Source organism: Etheostoma cragini, chromosome 2, assembly GCF_013103735.1.
Source record: "Etheostoma cragini isolate CJK2018 chromosome 2, CSU_Ecrag_1.0, whole genome shotgun sequence".
Taxonomy (NCBI): domain Eukaryota; kingdom Metazoa; phylum Chordata; class Actinopteri; order Perciformes; family Percidae; genus Etheostoma; species Etheostoma cragini.
In genome coordinates this window covers 21,272,788-21,289,139 of record NC_048408.1, presented here as the reverse complement: position 1 = coordinate 21,289,139, position 16,352 = coordinate 21,272,788, and the positions used below count along the sequence as shown (strand labels likewise).

At 40.1% G+C, this 16,352-nt stretch overlaps 1 protein-coding gene across 1 annotated transcript; it reads left to right on the top strand.

The window, feature by feature from the left end:
• Positions 1-473: 473 nt before the first annotated feature.
• Positions 474-2,387, top strand: LOC117951787 (fibroblast growth factor 9-like). The gene is made up of 3 exons (XM_034883694.1): positions 474-534; positions 845-948; positions 1,115-2,387. Exons 1-3 carry the CDS (start codon positions 474-476, stop codon positions 1,358-1,360), a joined length of 411 nt encoding a protein of 136 aa, XP_034739585.1. The 3' UTR covers positions 1,361-2,387.
• The last annotated feature ends 13,965 nt before the right edge of the window (positions 2,388-16,352 follow it).

Sequence of the window (16,352 nt, the reverse complement as noted above, 5' to 3'; positions counted from 1 at the left end):
CACACACACACACACACACACACACACACACACACACACACACACACACACACACACACACACACACACAGATGAGTTAAAAACAGGAAAAAGTTAAGTTTTAATGATTGTTAAGTGAAAACTATTAATATAACATGATAATAACAACATAACTTCAGGTTACCCAAATGCTATAGTGGCCTACGTGAAGTAGCCCACTGTGAGGGCAGCTGCTGCTACACTGAACTGAGCTTAGATGGGGCATTGTTTTCCAATTTAAATACTTCATGTTTGCACATTTTTACAACAATTTCCTTTTTAAGATTAGATTGAAAGCTTTTCTTTACTTTTACTAGCTTATCTTCACTTATCAAGATAAACAGCTACACCTTATGGCAGATCAAAAGTAGACCTCTAAGAGATTTCTTTTACTGCTGCAGGCTGTAACACTTCTGGCACTTGATTTATTCCACTTGAGACCTGGGTGTAACCTCATGCCAAAGGCCATTCCAGACATCCAGCCTTGCTTGTTAGAGTCAGGTGATGTGGATATACGTACATAGAGTTCTTTACTGTACATTTTGGTGCGGGTCAATTTTATTCACAGTCAACCCTTTTTCAGATATTTTCCATTTGAATTATGGATCTAAATTATCTCACAAATACATGATCTTTTGGGATATGGTACAAGCAACATTGAAGCAGCAGTAGAACACATCTTAGCAGAACTAATGTCATACTGATTCCATTGAAATGTTAAAACCATGTTTCTGTGTGTTATCAGATGTGTTACTGAGAATGAATGTGCTTATTGCAAGTCGTTTTGAACAGAAGTGTCTGACAAGTGAATTTAATGTGTGTGCAGGTATTTTGGAGTTCATCAGTCTAGCTGTGGGACTGGTTAGCATCAGAGGGGTGGACAGTGGCCTCTACCTTGCCATGAACAGCAAGGGAGAACTCTACGGATCGGTGAGTGTGCATTCTATTGAGTACACACTGAACACACATCCGTCTGCAAACAGATGTATTTAAACATACCAATTCTCAACGCTTTTGATAGTAACCCACGGCCAGCAAATGGAACATTTTGCATCATTACAATAATCTTTTCCTCCGCTTGTCTTTTTTTCTGCAGGGCAAGCTGTCAGCAGAATCCGTTTTTAGGGAGCAATTTGAAGAAAACTGGTACAACACCTACTCATCCAACATCTACCGGCATGGAGAAAGAGGTGCTTATTACTTTGTTGCTCTGAACAAAGATGGGACATCCCGTGATGGAACAAGGTCGAGGCGACATCAGAGGTTCACTCACTTCCTACCAAGGCCTGTAGACCCAGATAGAGTACCAGAGCTCTACAGGGACATACTGGGCCAAAGCTGAGACTTAAGGGATGTTACCAGGACCATGTCTGACCAAAAAAGCAACCCAAATGCACCTAATCCTAACTCCTTCTTGAGGGATGGAAGCTCTTGTTGATCTGGACAAAACAGGATCATAAAAAGTGCGCCAAATCAACACTGTCCACCGATAGCATGGAGGATGGAAAGAGACTCTCTCCGAACCTCACAGCTGGGGAGTTTGACGGAACACCAGGGATCTTCTGTGGACAATGTTAAGGCCCCATTACAGATACAGACTCCTGGGCCCCTAATATTGCTCCTGTATTGGCCTAAGCAGTGGCCTGGGTTGCCAAACTGATTAATGGATTTTGTTTGAATTTCCACTACTTAAATCCAACTACATGCTGGTCCAAACTGCATGTTAATGTGACCACAAGTGTGGGATCTACTAAGTGAGATTAACAACTGGCTGCTAGTAGCTTTATTGCTGTGACTGGTTAGTCTTTTCAATTCTACTTTTTTCAGTTAGTATATTCGAAACAGTTCTGTGGCTGCTAAATAACTGATTTATTAAAATGCTTAACCCACTATACAGTGTGGCTGGTTTACACAAAAAAAGTAGTTTCATGCACTGGAAATCAGCCTTGTCTGTTGTGGGAAACAGGTCTGAGAGCTGGGGAATTACCTTTATCAGACTGAGTGTTGAGATGCCATGGGTGGATTCCCTTTGAAATTGCTCCAAAGAGAGATGCTGCTCAGAAAAATATGAATTTTCTACAAAGTGCATGAGGAACAAGAGAAGATGTACGGATGCAATGGAGTTTTACAAGGACTTCTTCTGTGGTTTCCTGTGGTGGTATACTGCGTGTTCTGTTGGAATTCTAGAGACTCATTCTTGAACCCAGTGAAGAAACTCTTTTGTTCTTCCACTGATGGCAGCCACAAGGAGCACGGGTACCGACAAAGACACCTTTACAAACCTGTTGACAGATTGTATTCTTATTTATGAGTTTTTGTTTCCTAGGACATATAGTATATTTATTTCATATATTTATTTATTTTGAGAATATATTTTTTGGTATGAGATAAAATAAAAAAAGATATCCAGAACAAGTCATGAGAGAGGTTTCTTATTTGTTGTGTTGTCGTCATATAAACAACTGTTGTTTTCCAATCTTATAGCATGATTAAATAGGTATATTCATATCAGTTTTTCAGACTGTGTTCACAGTGTCCAAAGGCCTTGAGCCATAGGGGTCAATGATAAAGTAATTTCTCTCTAGTGAAAAACAGTGCTCTATTGCCATGTGTCGGTTGAACATGTGGACATCTGAGCTGATGTGGTTAACTTGATCTACTTGTACCTGGAGCTGCTGTGTAAGCAGCAAGTCCTTAACCTTAAAGCTGGTGTCCAAAATAATAAAAAAATAAAGAAAATGGTCCAGGTCGATGCAACAGAGACATTCTGACCTCAAGTCAAGCGTCAAAAACACTTGTTAACTTGTAATGTTTTTAACCCCCTCCTTGCATAGCAAACCTCCTTAAGTTTCAAATATACAAGCCTAGTTTGGGTTAAATATTTGTATTCTTCAGGCCTTATTCAAGTACTGAAGCAATGTCTCTTGGGTAAAACATAATATAAGTGTTTTATACAGGCTGAGTTTTACATTCCAAGTAAATTGACTTTGACATGAAATATCACTGGACTGCTTCTAATGATATACAGTCCACATGGTAAAGTATACACAGCACAAACCCTAACAATACTCTTTAATTGGTGTGGGCTAGTATGCTTTCTTGGACTGAAAGGAAGGCAGACCCTCATTCATTTTTATGTGCTTTTTGAAGCTTATCTTTTGTTCTTTCAGTCATGCCACTGTACAAGTGTATGCAGGTCTAATCCTAATGCCATTGGTTAGATGTTGCTAAAATGTGTTATAGCATCATCTAGCTTTTGGCTCCCGTAATATCCAATAAAAAACAGAGTGCTAGGTTGCATGCTTTGCCTTTTCGCGCCCTACAACAGCACCTACCTTTTTTATAGTGTGATCTGATCCTTGTAGTCTATATTCAAACCACTGCACAAATTCTTCTATGTTTACTGTATGTGACATTAAACTTTGAATTTCAGATCAAACTTTTTCAAGCTTGAAGATTAACACCACTCCTTTAATTCTTTCAGAGATGATAAACAAAAGTTTAGTTTTGTCAAAGTTTTCATTAATTGTTGTGTGCAGTTTCCAGAATCTTTAGACTAAAAGAATGTGTCACACAAAGACAGAAAGGAGAAAGAGAGACATTAGAAAAGCAAGAATAATAGAGAGGTAACAAATGGTCAAGAGTTTAGGTTCAACTAAAATAGATAGAGAGATGGGAGTAATGGGAAAGGAGGGGAAAAAAATAACGTGAAGTCATGCAAGTGAGGAGACACCACACGCTTCCTCTGACAGACACTGCAATTAGACAAGTGACTGGCAGGCCGAGTGCACTGTTACACTCTTTTATCCTCCCCTTCATCATACCTTTATCTCTCTCTTCATCCGCCTGTCTTGGGTGAGTCAGCCCTTCTTCTTATGGCACCAGAGACTGAATTAACCAAATGTCACTCTGGGATACAGTATGTGAAAGAAAGACAGCTACAAAGACAGAAGGAGGAGTGCTAGGAAATGATGTAGCAAGGCAAAAAGAAAAGAAAAGGAATACTGGGATAATTGTTCCGCAGCCTATCAAAGGCTGCTCTATGTGTTGAGTTTTAAAGTTCATTCTTGTCCTTAGTAACAGCAGTTGACAAAACATTCCCTCCTGTTCATTCCCTTATCTATAATTTTGCATGGAAGAAACTGTAGCCGACTTCAAACACTAATTTAGAAAAAAAACTGCCAGATGACACATGGAGAAGTTTTATTCCCTTGCTCAGAACCAGTAGTGTCCCTAATAGTGGAACGGAATAAAACAGCTTCACTTCATGGCCTATCCAGAGCTTTCAATGATGTGATCATAACTTCATGATAAAATGGAAATTTAAATCTAAGTTAATCTGAAATTAATTCCCTTAAATTTTCCAATTCACAGTGATTTTCTAATCACACCTTAGCAATCGTAACTAGGTCTGTCAAGTTTTGGACTTCTCCACATGTTGAAGCAGTGTGTGGGGCTGTTGTTAGAGTAACATTCAGCGAGGAGTTTGGAGGGTGGTGTTATCTGGTTGAACTTGTAGAAACAGAAACACAAGAGTAAAAACTGTGAAGAAAGAATTAAACAGTGTGTTTCTCTGCTCTAACATAAACTGCAAATGTAAGCATGTCTGCCTAATCTTCAGTTGTCATGCGTCCTCCAAAACCAAGCAACTCATTATTTTGTGGGGTTAGAGGTTACATTTGAAACAGCCCTGTAAAGGACTGAAAACAGCAACTAAATGGGCCTTGAGGTGAGATTCTTTTGTAAATCTCTCTCTCTCTCTCTCTCTATTTGTAAGTGTGTTTTGTCAGTGTCCATCCATCTTTCATCCATCTTCATCCGTTTATCCGGTATCGGGTCGCAGGGGCAGCAGCTCCAGCAGGGGACCCCAGACTTTCCTTTCCCAAGCCGAATCAACCAGCTCCGACTGGGGGATCCCGAGGCGTTCCCAGGCCAGGTTGGAGATATAATCCCTCCACCTTGTCCTGGGTCTTCCCCGAGGCCTCTTTCCAGCTGGACGTGCCTGGAACACCTCCCTAGGGAGGCACCCAGGAGGCATCCTCACCAGATGCCCGAAAAACCTCAACTGGCCTCCTTTCGACGCAAAGGAGTAGCGGCTCTACTCCGAGCTCCTCTCGGATGACTAAGCTTCTCACCCTATCTCTAAGGGAGACGCCAGCCACCCTCCTGAGGAAACCCATTTCGGCCACTTGAACCCTGTTTGTTAGTGTGATTATTATTATAGAGTCCAACCGATGAAAGATTTTTGAGGCCAACACCGATGCAGATATTTGTTTTTTTTAAAGTCCGATATTCCCACATCTTGGGCTATTTCTTTCTGGATTTGTTTTTTTTTTTAACAAATCCAGAAACACACAACAAAGCATAAACAGATTTCCCTAACATTAGTTATTTGTAGTTATTTATGAGTTCTCACTAAAGTAATATGATAATAATTTGTAATATCACAACAGAACATATGAACATCAAAATATTTTAAAGTTCCGAATAAAATGTATAAAATACAAACTTAACTTATGAAACTTAAAGTCCTTTGAACAAAAACACAATAACAAAAAAATAATCAGTGTTGCCAACATTGAGGTTGTAGAGCGCCCTCTGGTGGACAAACTATGCAACGCCAACACTCATGCCATGGATGACCATCCATTTTTATTTTATTTCTTAAATATTCATACATCAGAATCATTAATTTGTCATTATAAATCATTCTCATGAATGATTTTCAATTTTGTTTTTTATCAGAAAATGCCTAACATAGGCCGTAATATCTATTTTATAAGTACAAGTGCAATCAGATGAAGGTAAAGTGGAGTGAAACTGGATCATACACAATCAATCAATCAATCAATCAACCAATCAATCAATAAATCAATCAATCAATCAATCATTCAATCATTCAATCTATTTATCTATTTTTGTTTGTCACATGAAGTGCTGCGAGATAGTGAAATGTTTGCAAAGTAACATAATTCCACAATGACCAGGGGACCACATTGATGCCAAAATGTACTTCCACGTAATGTGAAATGACTTTTTGTTCACTTTTTACATACTAAGTGATCGAACAGGCTCTGAAGTATGATGCATGAACCCCCTACTGTGATATTGAGAGGACCCCTGCATTCTTGGGGCTTGGAGCGAAAAGGCATCACAATCTTGACTGACTTTACACAGTGCTGAAGCAGAGCTCAGTGCAGCATACCTGTAGCTGTAGCCCTCAGCATCTGGCCGATGTTTGCCTGACATTGGGGAAACATTGGTTCTGCCAATTTCGTCTGAAATTGTTTTATGTCTCCAGCTGCATTTCACATCAAGGAGATGTTGCTATGTGTAGATTGGTGCCAGCATAAAGGCTCATCAGCTTGGCAACATGTTTCAGATAACATTACACGGGGCTGCGGTTTACATGTGCCCAGTTGTGCAGGTAGGAGCATGGCTACATTGTGTCTAGTTAGACACGGATCAGTGTGTGTATATTCCTCTGATAAGGGTATACAGTGTAGGATGAGTTGGACAGAACATCAGACAGACAGCGCCTGAGTACCAGCATATACACACTGACTGAGAGTGTATGTTAGACACACACAAACACACACAGACACACGCACACACACACATGCACACACACACACTCACAAAAGATCTTAAAACCAGGTAAGAGAGAGAGAGGTATGACTTGAAGGTTTTGTAGGAAACAGGTGGGTTTCTGAGAGTAAGAATTGGAAAAAAAAACTGCATGTGGGTTCTTACTGTTGCTAGCCTGTCAAGTTACAATCTTTCTTTGAAGTGTGCGTGTGTTTGCAGCGAGGGGGAGGCATGTTTATGTGAGTCAAAGTGACTGCGTAGATTCATGTCAGTACATCTTCTGTGTGTGTGTGTGTGTGTGTGTCTGTGTGCGCGAAGGATCTGTAAATCTGTGTGAAGGTGAGCCAGGGGTTCTCCTGACTAGAGGGCTGTCTGACTGATGTGTGAGGGCTTGTGTGTGTGTGTGTGTGTGTGTGTGTATTGCGGTACCTCCACCCCCTCTCTTCACTCTATGTCTGTCCTCTGTGGGGTTTTCCATCAACTGGATAGATCTCCACTGTTGGATTCAGAAGGCAAAGGTCTATGCAGAGATAACCAGAGCAAAAGAAGTAGGAAAAAACACTACCTTCTCTTTCTCAGTGTGCTGTCCAATAAAGCTCTATAAATGTCTGCTCATTTTGGTCTCCATGTTTGCCAGTGAGCAACAAAATTCTCTGAACAAATGGCTACTGTATAAAAGCAACACTAAATTACTAGATCACTAAAGCAATGTGAAGTTGAAAAAGCCAAATGAGGCATGGTTGACACTGACAGTAAGAGCAGTGAGCATATTTGAGCCCCTTTAAATTCAATTATCCATTCATTATCATAGATAATTTATCAGCTAAAAAGAAATCTAAAACTTTTCCGCCGCTGTCCCTTTTATGTGCCATAAATAAAGGTTTTGTTTTTCTCAACAGGCAGGTGTAGAAGTTAGTGATCTCTGCTGGTACGTATCTACATCCACACAGGTGTTCGTCCTGCAGTCGTCAACACACACACGCACACACGCTTAAGACATGTGTGCACAGTCTGTCATCACCTCTCTGTGCGTGAGATTAATGGTGCTGCTTGTGTGAATGACTCAGCTGTAGTGAATTCAGACAAAAAGAAGAAAAAAGCTGGAAAGACACATTAGACAGCTATGAACTCATCTAACTTTTGACTAACAAATGACTTAATGACCAATGTTGACTCTTGTGTTCTTAAGTCACTTGCGTTGCATGCCAAACCATTCACTTTATCTACGCCTAGCAGATGTATAACGTTACACTCCTTTTGCTACTGAAAAAGTAAAACTGTTTTTGAGCTGCGCTAATCAATATTTCATAAAAATGGATCAAATGATATGTGTAATGTGAAATATGTTTGTGATGTTGTTTTGATGAGTCACAGAGAATTATTAACAAATCTGCAGTTCCGGTCAGCTTTAAAAAGTTTTTTCTATTGTCTTTCAGCTCATTGTTTTAATTGGGTTTATAGCCAGCAACTTTACTGTGTTGGTTTACTCTCAGTGCTCTCGCTCAACTTTGTACTGATTATGGCATTTGCTTACAGCTAAAAAACTCTATAAGACCCTCTGTGGAGTTTTTTAGCTTCCCGCCTAGCTCAAGCCGGCTCAACAAATGTACATCGATGAAATAAAGTATGACCGCATGTTTTGCATGTGCTGGATGTCCCTCTACTTTCGCTATTTCCGCTTTCAGGGCTTGGCCCTGCCCAGGATGGTTGTGACTGGTTTAAAAAAAAGAAAAGGCAGATTGTTTTTTCCCCTATCCCAGAATAGATAAGCGGTGAAGCCATACTCTAGCGCTGCTACAGTGCTAGGGAGAAGGATCTGGCAATGCAAGACTGACCCAGCAGTACTTGCAACTGTGTTTTTGCAGTCATCACTCTTTTCTTCGTTTTTGAGGCCATATAACCATTTATTTGCAATGCTAGCAGAGATCAAAATAAACAGGACAATGCTGTGTGGACCCGCCAGACCTGTCTTCGCAGCGCTGTGGAGGAAGGTCTTGCATTGTGAGACTAGTGAGCCTCAGGCTCAATCACCATTGTGTTACCTTATTCGTTGATAGATAGTGACTTAAGAGACATCTATTTGAATAAAAATCATCAAGATTATTTTTTTAAGGTGATGAGTTAATGTAGTGGTTGCATACCCTTCCACTGCCCCCGAGTGGCCATAAAATCAGTTGATGCATGCATTTTCTATAAAAAAGCTCAAAAGATGTACTGTATTCACTTTACTAAATGCAAATGTTCCAAACTATTACTTTCACCAGAAAATAAATACATTTAAAATAATACAGCCTAAACAGTGTAAAGAAGTTGGCCAAAATAAGTGTTATATCATCTCAGAAAACACAACAATACACAGTTAAACCACATCACAGCCTAAAGTAAACTAAGTGTACCTAAAGTGCACTTCCACACCCTCCTGCTGTTTTCTGTCGGTGTGTTTCAATGAAAGAGTGTTACCTGACATATTGTAGATGAAAGATTCACACCGGTGCACATATTTTCAACCCTGTTATCTTCGACAGTTCAGAAGCTGCTGTAGAACATGTTGTTGAGCAGAAGGCACTGTGCAGATTCCGTGTCAAATACCCATGTAACCACTATCTTCAGCTCATACCCACAAACCACAAATTACAAACAACATAGAATAAAATTAGCCAGAGAACGAAAGCTAGTTCTTTTAGACCCTCTCAGATTTCATTTGTAAATAACACTAAGTTTGTTTATTGGATGATCATAAAAATCGTGATGCATTTTTGTTAGTTTACATCGGGTGTTGCCATGAAGATTTCCATCTGCCCTAAGGTCACAAAACAGTGCCAGCACATACAAAATAATTCCCTTTTAAGTCATGTAAACATATCAACAGGCCAGTGTTTGTCTGTAACTGCAAACTGTTTCTACCTGACTATAACTTTAATTAATTCAGCTGACTGAATTATGCTCCTGTAATGCATGTTTGCAAGTAAATTGAACAACAAACTCAGTTGAACCTGCAGGTGTGATCTAAGATTTTTTTTTTTAACCTGTTCAGGAAAGGTTCATTGTCATGATGAACTCAAGCTTATAACCACTTAAGCTGGCGGAGCTGGAAATCCTCTATGGGGCGGTAAACAACTTTAAGTTAATTTCCTCTTTTTTGTTGTAGCTAATGTATGGAATCTCCGGGCTCTAATTTCTGAATGTCAAATGATTGAGGAAAGAAAGGAGTCAAGTAAGAAAGAAACAGTCAGCCGCACATCCTTTGGGTTCCTTGTGGGTTTTGTAAGTATTTCAATTTGAGAGAATGTGTTTTAAATATTTATTTTAAAATAACACTCACACTTTACAGCCATGTTTGCAGCTTTGTAAGGCACTGCAGTATTGAGCTACATGTTAACATGAATAAAGTTATCCATATTCAATGTGTTAGATTAGTGTGGTAGCATGCTAATATCAATAGTAAAACTTAAAAAAAGTGTAAGAATTTAAACCAGATAATTTGCTCTCTACTGCTAACATATCTGCACCAAGCTGTTTTAGATTGTCTCTTCTCTTTCTTTTCTCTTTTCATTTATGTTTATGTTTATCTTCATGTTATGTCACCGGATTTGAAATGTTTGCAGTTTGAGTGGCAGTGCAGAGAGAGAGGTATTGGGAACTGAACTGAGGAGGGAGAGAAGGGTTTAGAGATCAGACCGCAGCAGACACTTATTCCCCTGTGGTTCTCTACCCTTGTGGTGTAAAATCATTCATGTGGCTTATGGCAGACATGTTCGCTCAATGCTATAGACTCACATACAAATTCACTCTTAAATTTTTAATAGGAGCAGAAACATCCATTAACATGCCAGACGAGGAAGGGTACAGTGAGGGAGAGGGTGACAGAGGGAGTGGTAAAATCTGCCAAGATAAAGACAGAAGGGAAGTTTGAATGATACAGTGAGAGATACAATATAGAAGAAGGAACGCATACATGTGCAATACACATTATACTGTACTTACAATGTGTTAGACATACTGTATTTACAGTAGGTCACACAAGGCCTTGATTGATTTGTTTCAGGATGAAATGAATCCTCTACACTGAGTTAGGATTAAATAATAATTTACCTTTAAAATGATGAAAGAAATCCAGATCATAACAAATCAGAGTCATGAAAAGGCAATGCCTTTTGCCTTTGTAAACTTTGGGGACATAGTAAGTTGCAGGCAAAGAGGATTAGCAAAAACACGGATTGTACTGATGTGTTCATTCACGTCTATATGGTCAAAATTAAGAGTTGGACATTTGGAAAGTACACAAGTCACGTCAATTTTATTTATAAAGCTCAAAATCTTAAATTTCTTCAAAACACTTAGTAATCTGTACAGCATGCAACAACCTCTGTCCTTAGACTCTAGATTTGAAGAAGAAAAACTTAAAAAAAAGAAAAAAAGAAACCTGTATAGGAAAAAAATGGAATGAAAAGAAACAGAAGAAGGATCCCTCTCCCTGGAGGGAAAGACATGCAATAGGTGTTTTGTGAATGGACCAATATAGAAAAAGTACAGAATAAACAATACGTGTTACATTTCTAACAGAGAGTTAGATGGGAAGAAACACTCTCTGGGTTTTTCAGTGTTAATGTCCGTCTGGGCTCATCATTGAAATGCATGAAGGCTACTGAGTTACATGTTCTTGATCCCTGGAGGCTATAGCAGCTGCAAAACAGATTATGCACCACAAACAGCATGAAACAGACATAATGATTAAAATAATATGATACAACAAAATGTACACCTTGAGGGGTCAGAAGACCCCCCAGGACCCTCCAAAATACTCAGCCGACCCTGAATTCAATAATAACCAAAGCTGTATTTTTATTATGCACCATGGGGAGTCTAACACCATTCAGCCTCTGGGGGCACACACACCCACCCACACACACACACACACACACACACACACACACACACACAGAGGGTGGAAGTAATTAAAGCAAGTGGAGCTAAATTGAAGTATATTGAACTCATCTCTCACACTCTCCCACTCTGTCGATAGATCCCTTGCCAAGTGCTATCGACCGCTGCAAAGACTTCCCTCTGCAAAACCCTCCTCACTGCAGTGTGTGTTAGTGTGTGTGTTTGTGTGTGTCGTGACAGAAAGGGACAGAGACAGTAAGGACTGGAGAATTTTAAGAGAGGGAGAGACAGTAAGTGATGCTCTGTCCAGCAGAACTTGAAAAACCAAGCATTGCCTTTCATGCTATTCTCTATCTTCATCACGTATTTACCTCTATCTCGTTTTCTCACGTTTTCCTGTCACCTCATCTGCCCTACTCTCTCTTTCAACCTCCCTGTTTTCTCCATTCTCTCTAAATCCCTTTATCTCTATCTATCTTGTGGGAGGGGTAATGATTTTAACTAAATGAGAGTCTTGCACTTCCCCACCCCACTAGATTAGCGGATCAATTGAACAGCGTTTCTGTGTTTGTCGTGAGGGAGATGCCTGTGTGTGTATGTGTGTGTGTGTGTGTGTTTTCAGTCCACACAGACTGTACAGTCATCATAAATACCCAATCCTCCAGGTGACTCTGCACTGCACAGAGGACAAAGCCCTGCCGATGAGAAACAACAAGAAAAAAAAATGACAGAAGAGATTTTCCAGAAACAGCAAGGGAGTAGAAAGCTATGGATTTTTACTGAATAATCGGTCGAAATTCTCCATAAGGTCTCGGCATGACAAATGTGTGTCAAACACACCGTCAATGGAGGAGGAGAATGCCTTTGCTGCTCTGTTGAAATGCCTTTCCCATCTGCTTGATGTGAATTCAATTGTAGTTGAATTGATTATCTCCTATTTGGGATCAATCCTAAGTAGGTTTCAATCCACTGGCTCATTCATTCCACTCTGTGACTTAGCCTCTGCTCCTTTAAACCATTTTCTCCTCAAAATGCTCACCTTCTCAATCCCGCTCTCTATGTGTTGATGTTTTTGTGTTAGATATGATGGATAAAGTTGAAAGGCTGAGCAATAACATAACATCTTGGTGAGAGTTGTTTTTGATTTGATTGGTTGAATGTCCCCCATAGGCAAACAAAGATGGATGGCTAAATAAAACTAAGTCAGATACATTAATTACATGAGGTTTTATAAGAAGGTTCCTCTGAAAGGAGCCATCACACAGAAAATGACCCTTAACATAACCAGCACTCAGCTGACATGTGCAGATATTGTAGAAAGCAGTACTCATTAACATTTTGATCACCAACATAATCCAGCACTCCTGACTGGGTGTTCCAACCAACTCAGTGGTAGACTGCGCAGATCTCAATGCTTCCTGGTGCATTCACACTTGTACTTAGAGCTGTCCACTTGTGATTGACTCACTCACTCACATGCACACACACACACAAACACACACGCACACACACACAACACACACACACACACACACACACAAACATACACGCACACACACACGTACATACATACTGTGTGCAGATCTCTGTTCAGTGTGTAGGGCCTATCAAAGCATGGTGGTTTGCTCCTGTGAGTGTGACAGCTCTTAAGCTGCACACATGAAAGACTGACAGGGAAGTTTTATTACACCTTTTCTTTTGTGAATTTGTGAGTGTGTGTGTGTGTGTTTGTGTTACCTTGTTCTCAGCTGGGAGAGGTGTAGACAGTGGTCAGACACAGACAGGGCTCAGGAGTTTTGAATATTTCTGGATTAAAGTGTCTGAAAGACTACAGTTCATTCTGTGCTGATGCAACAGTGTAATGTAAAAAATATAGAAGTCAAACAATTGACTCGGTAGAAAACCTTGAGTAAAACAATCTTAACTAAATAATCCCAAAATGAATTTAATAATGGAGGTGGACTGTCTCATCTCAAGTAAATTCATAATTCAAATAGACATCTTCAAGGACTAGGAGCAGTGCTGTTTCACCCAGCAAATGCTGTACCCTATAATTACTAATGAGAGTAGCTATTGGCTAGTTTAGGTCATCCACAAACTAAATTGATCACCAAGACAAGATGATTCTTTGTGATCACATCCACATAACAACTTATTTGTGAAAAAAAATCCTGAAAGGGTGGATTAATAAAGAATACATTCATCTTAACCATTAAACATTATCAAACAAATACTCCAGCCCACATTTTACTCCAAAGAAATTTTAATGTCAAAAGAAATCACTGAATGCATGTGAACAATAATGATTATACTATTAGTCATTGGGCTTTTTCTTATCAGTCTCAACTGCCGTGCGAACATGGGCACAAACAAGCAAACAGATTGAAGGTATCTGATCATGTTTTATTTTGTGGTTGTGTCACCTCTGCCTCACTGATGATGTCTCTTTATATTGAGAAAGACAAAGACGTACAAAGTAATAGATAGAAGTAGTGAGGTGCTGTGATGACAGTATCCATACCTGAGGCGTTCCGACATGTGGAGGTGACAGACAATATTTGGAAAGCATCTGTGTGTGTGTGCGTGCATGTGTGTTTCTGTGTGCACAGGTACGGAATGCTTGTCTCATACCATAACAGCTGTCCTCGTGAATGAATGCAGACACTATGGCAATAGAGACATTAAACACTGTAAGAACCATGCAAACACACACACGCACATACGCGCGCGCACACTCACACAGGCACGCACGTACGCACACACACACACACACACACACACGCAGACACACACAGCCACACACATGTTGTTATCAGAAGATCAGGATATGAGTGATCACTGCCTTTCTAAGCCAGGGAGTTTCCTTTCCTGGCTGTGGCTCTATTAAATCTGTGTGTGTGTGTGTGTGTGTGTGTGTGTGTGTGTGTGTGTGTGTGTGTGTGTGTACCACTTCCAAGCAGCTTTGACCTGCCAGGAGATAAACAACCTCATCACCTCAGGTCATTCTTAGATATACCTCAATTACACACATGAGCGCAGCACGTGTACTCACATGCACTCACATACTCGCGCTCTTTCTCTCCAGAGGAGCTGTGTATCATATGTTTGCTCTTCATTGACTAACCTTGGAAGTGAAAAAAAGTGTGTTCACTCATCAAGATTCCCTTTCAGCAATTCTGTCACTTGTCATATAACAAGGCTGAACATGACACAATGCTTCAAAATCAAGACTCATGAGGGCATAACCTCTGACCTGCTGACAGGCACTGCTTGGTAAGACTTGAGAATAAAAGACTTGTGTTTTGGAGAAATCGCATAAATTGAACACTAAATACTTCTTTATTACTGTATGTACGTATATGCATTGAAAAAACATTGTGGCTTACATTCTGACTTGCCTAATTAACACAACATTTGAAATGAGAGACTTGAAATGTGACTTGGATTTAATGACAAAAACTGGGACTTTATCGTTAAGATGTTTAGACAAAAGGTTTCCCATTACAATTCCTTGGCAAATGTAATAAAAGTGCAGCTCCAACTTCAATGCAGAAACTATGCACAGCATTGGCCTCATCAGTCTGCCCCTGTTTACACCCTCGTGCTACAGTGTGGAGTCCTCTCCAGGCCCGCTGAATCCAGGCTGATCCTGCCCAGCTGTGGTGCGTTGACTGTGGACATGTCACGACGTGTACACCCCCCACCTCCAGAACATTTACGGAACTGGTGATTTATCTGTGTGTGCTTTAATCGCTGACAAGAAACACGCACACTCACACACATGCAGGCACATGCACAGTGAAAGGTGGGGTTTGCAGTACATGTGTATGTGAGAGAGTAGATTTCAGTTGCTGTGTGTACTGTGTGACAGTGTGCATTTGATTCAAAGTATGTATGTGTATGTGAGATTGCAAGAGTGTGTGCGTGAGTGTGTACGTGTTCCCAGATGCTTGAAGTTAGGTGGGCTGGCACATCTATGGTGCTCTTTGAAGGTGTGTTCATGTACACACACATGCAGTGTACACACACCCACTTACCCACCCACACACACGCGCACAAACACACACACACACAGACACACACACATACACACACACACACACACACACTGACCAGCTGTTTCACTCTTCCACTGCTCTTTGATGTCTTTACCTTTTCCATAGTATACCGTGAATCTCTCTCTCTCTCTCTCTCTCTCTCTCTCTCTCTCTCTCTCTCTCTCCCTCTCACACACACACACACACACACACACACACACACACACACACACACACACAGTGAATATACCCTTAATGTTGCTCTCTACATCAAGTCTTATAATATTTACAACTTTTGAAATATTTGGACTAAAATCTGACGTCAAAGTAACATTACAGTTTGAGCAAACAATAACTACACTGCAAAATGACTCTCATCTCAGTTTCCTATTTAGCCTATTATTGAATGCTAGAAATCTGCCATTGTAAACTAGACTTATGTGTTGTTGTGTTCTGATCTGGTTAAAATTCTGCAACATGTCCACTGAGCTGCATATTCAAATAAAATAGACGTTGTCAAAAGATGACAAAAATGTTTTTTAAATTGAATGTCATACTTTACACCGTGTTTTTACATTTGTCTCAGTGCGATAAACCCTTTTACACTACTAAAAAAGTCTTCATGAGGCACAGCAAACAATAAGAATAATTTGTGCGTGAACTGCACACACACATCTGTCTGTCCGTATGTCAGTCAGGTATGGTAATTACTGTTTGGATTCAGCCCTCTGCAGTATGTGTCAGCAGTAAAATGTACAGAACAATGCAGAAATAAACACGCCTTTTCTTTCACAAATGTCACTGCTGGGGGGACACACTGGCGCT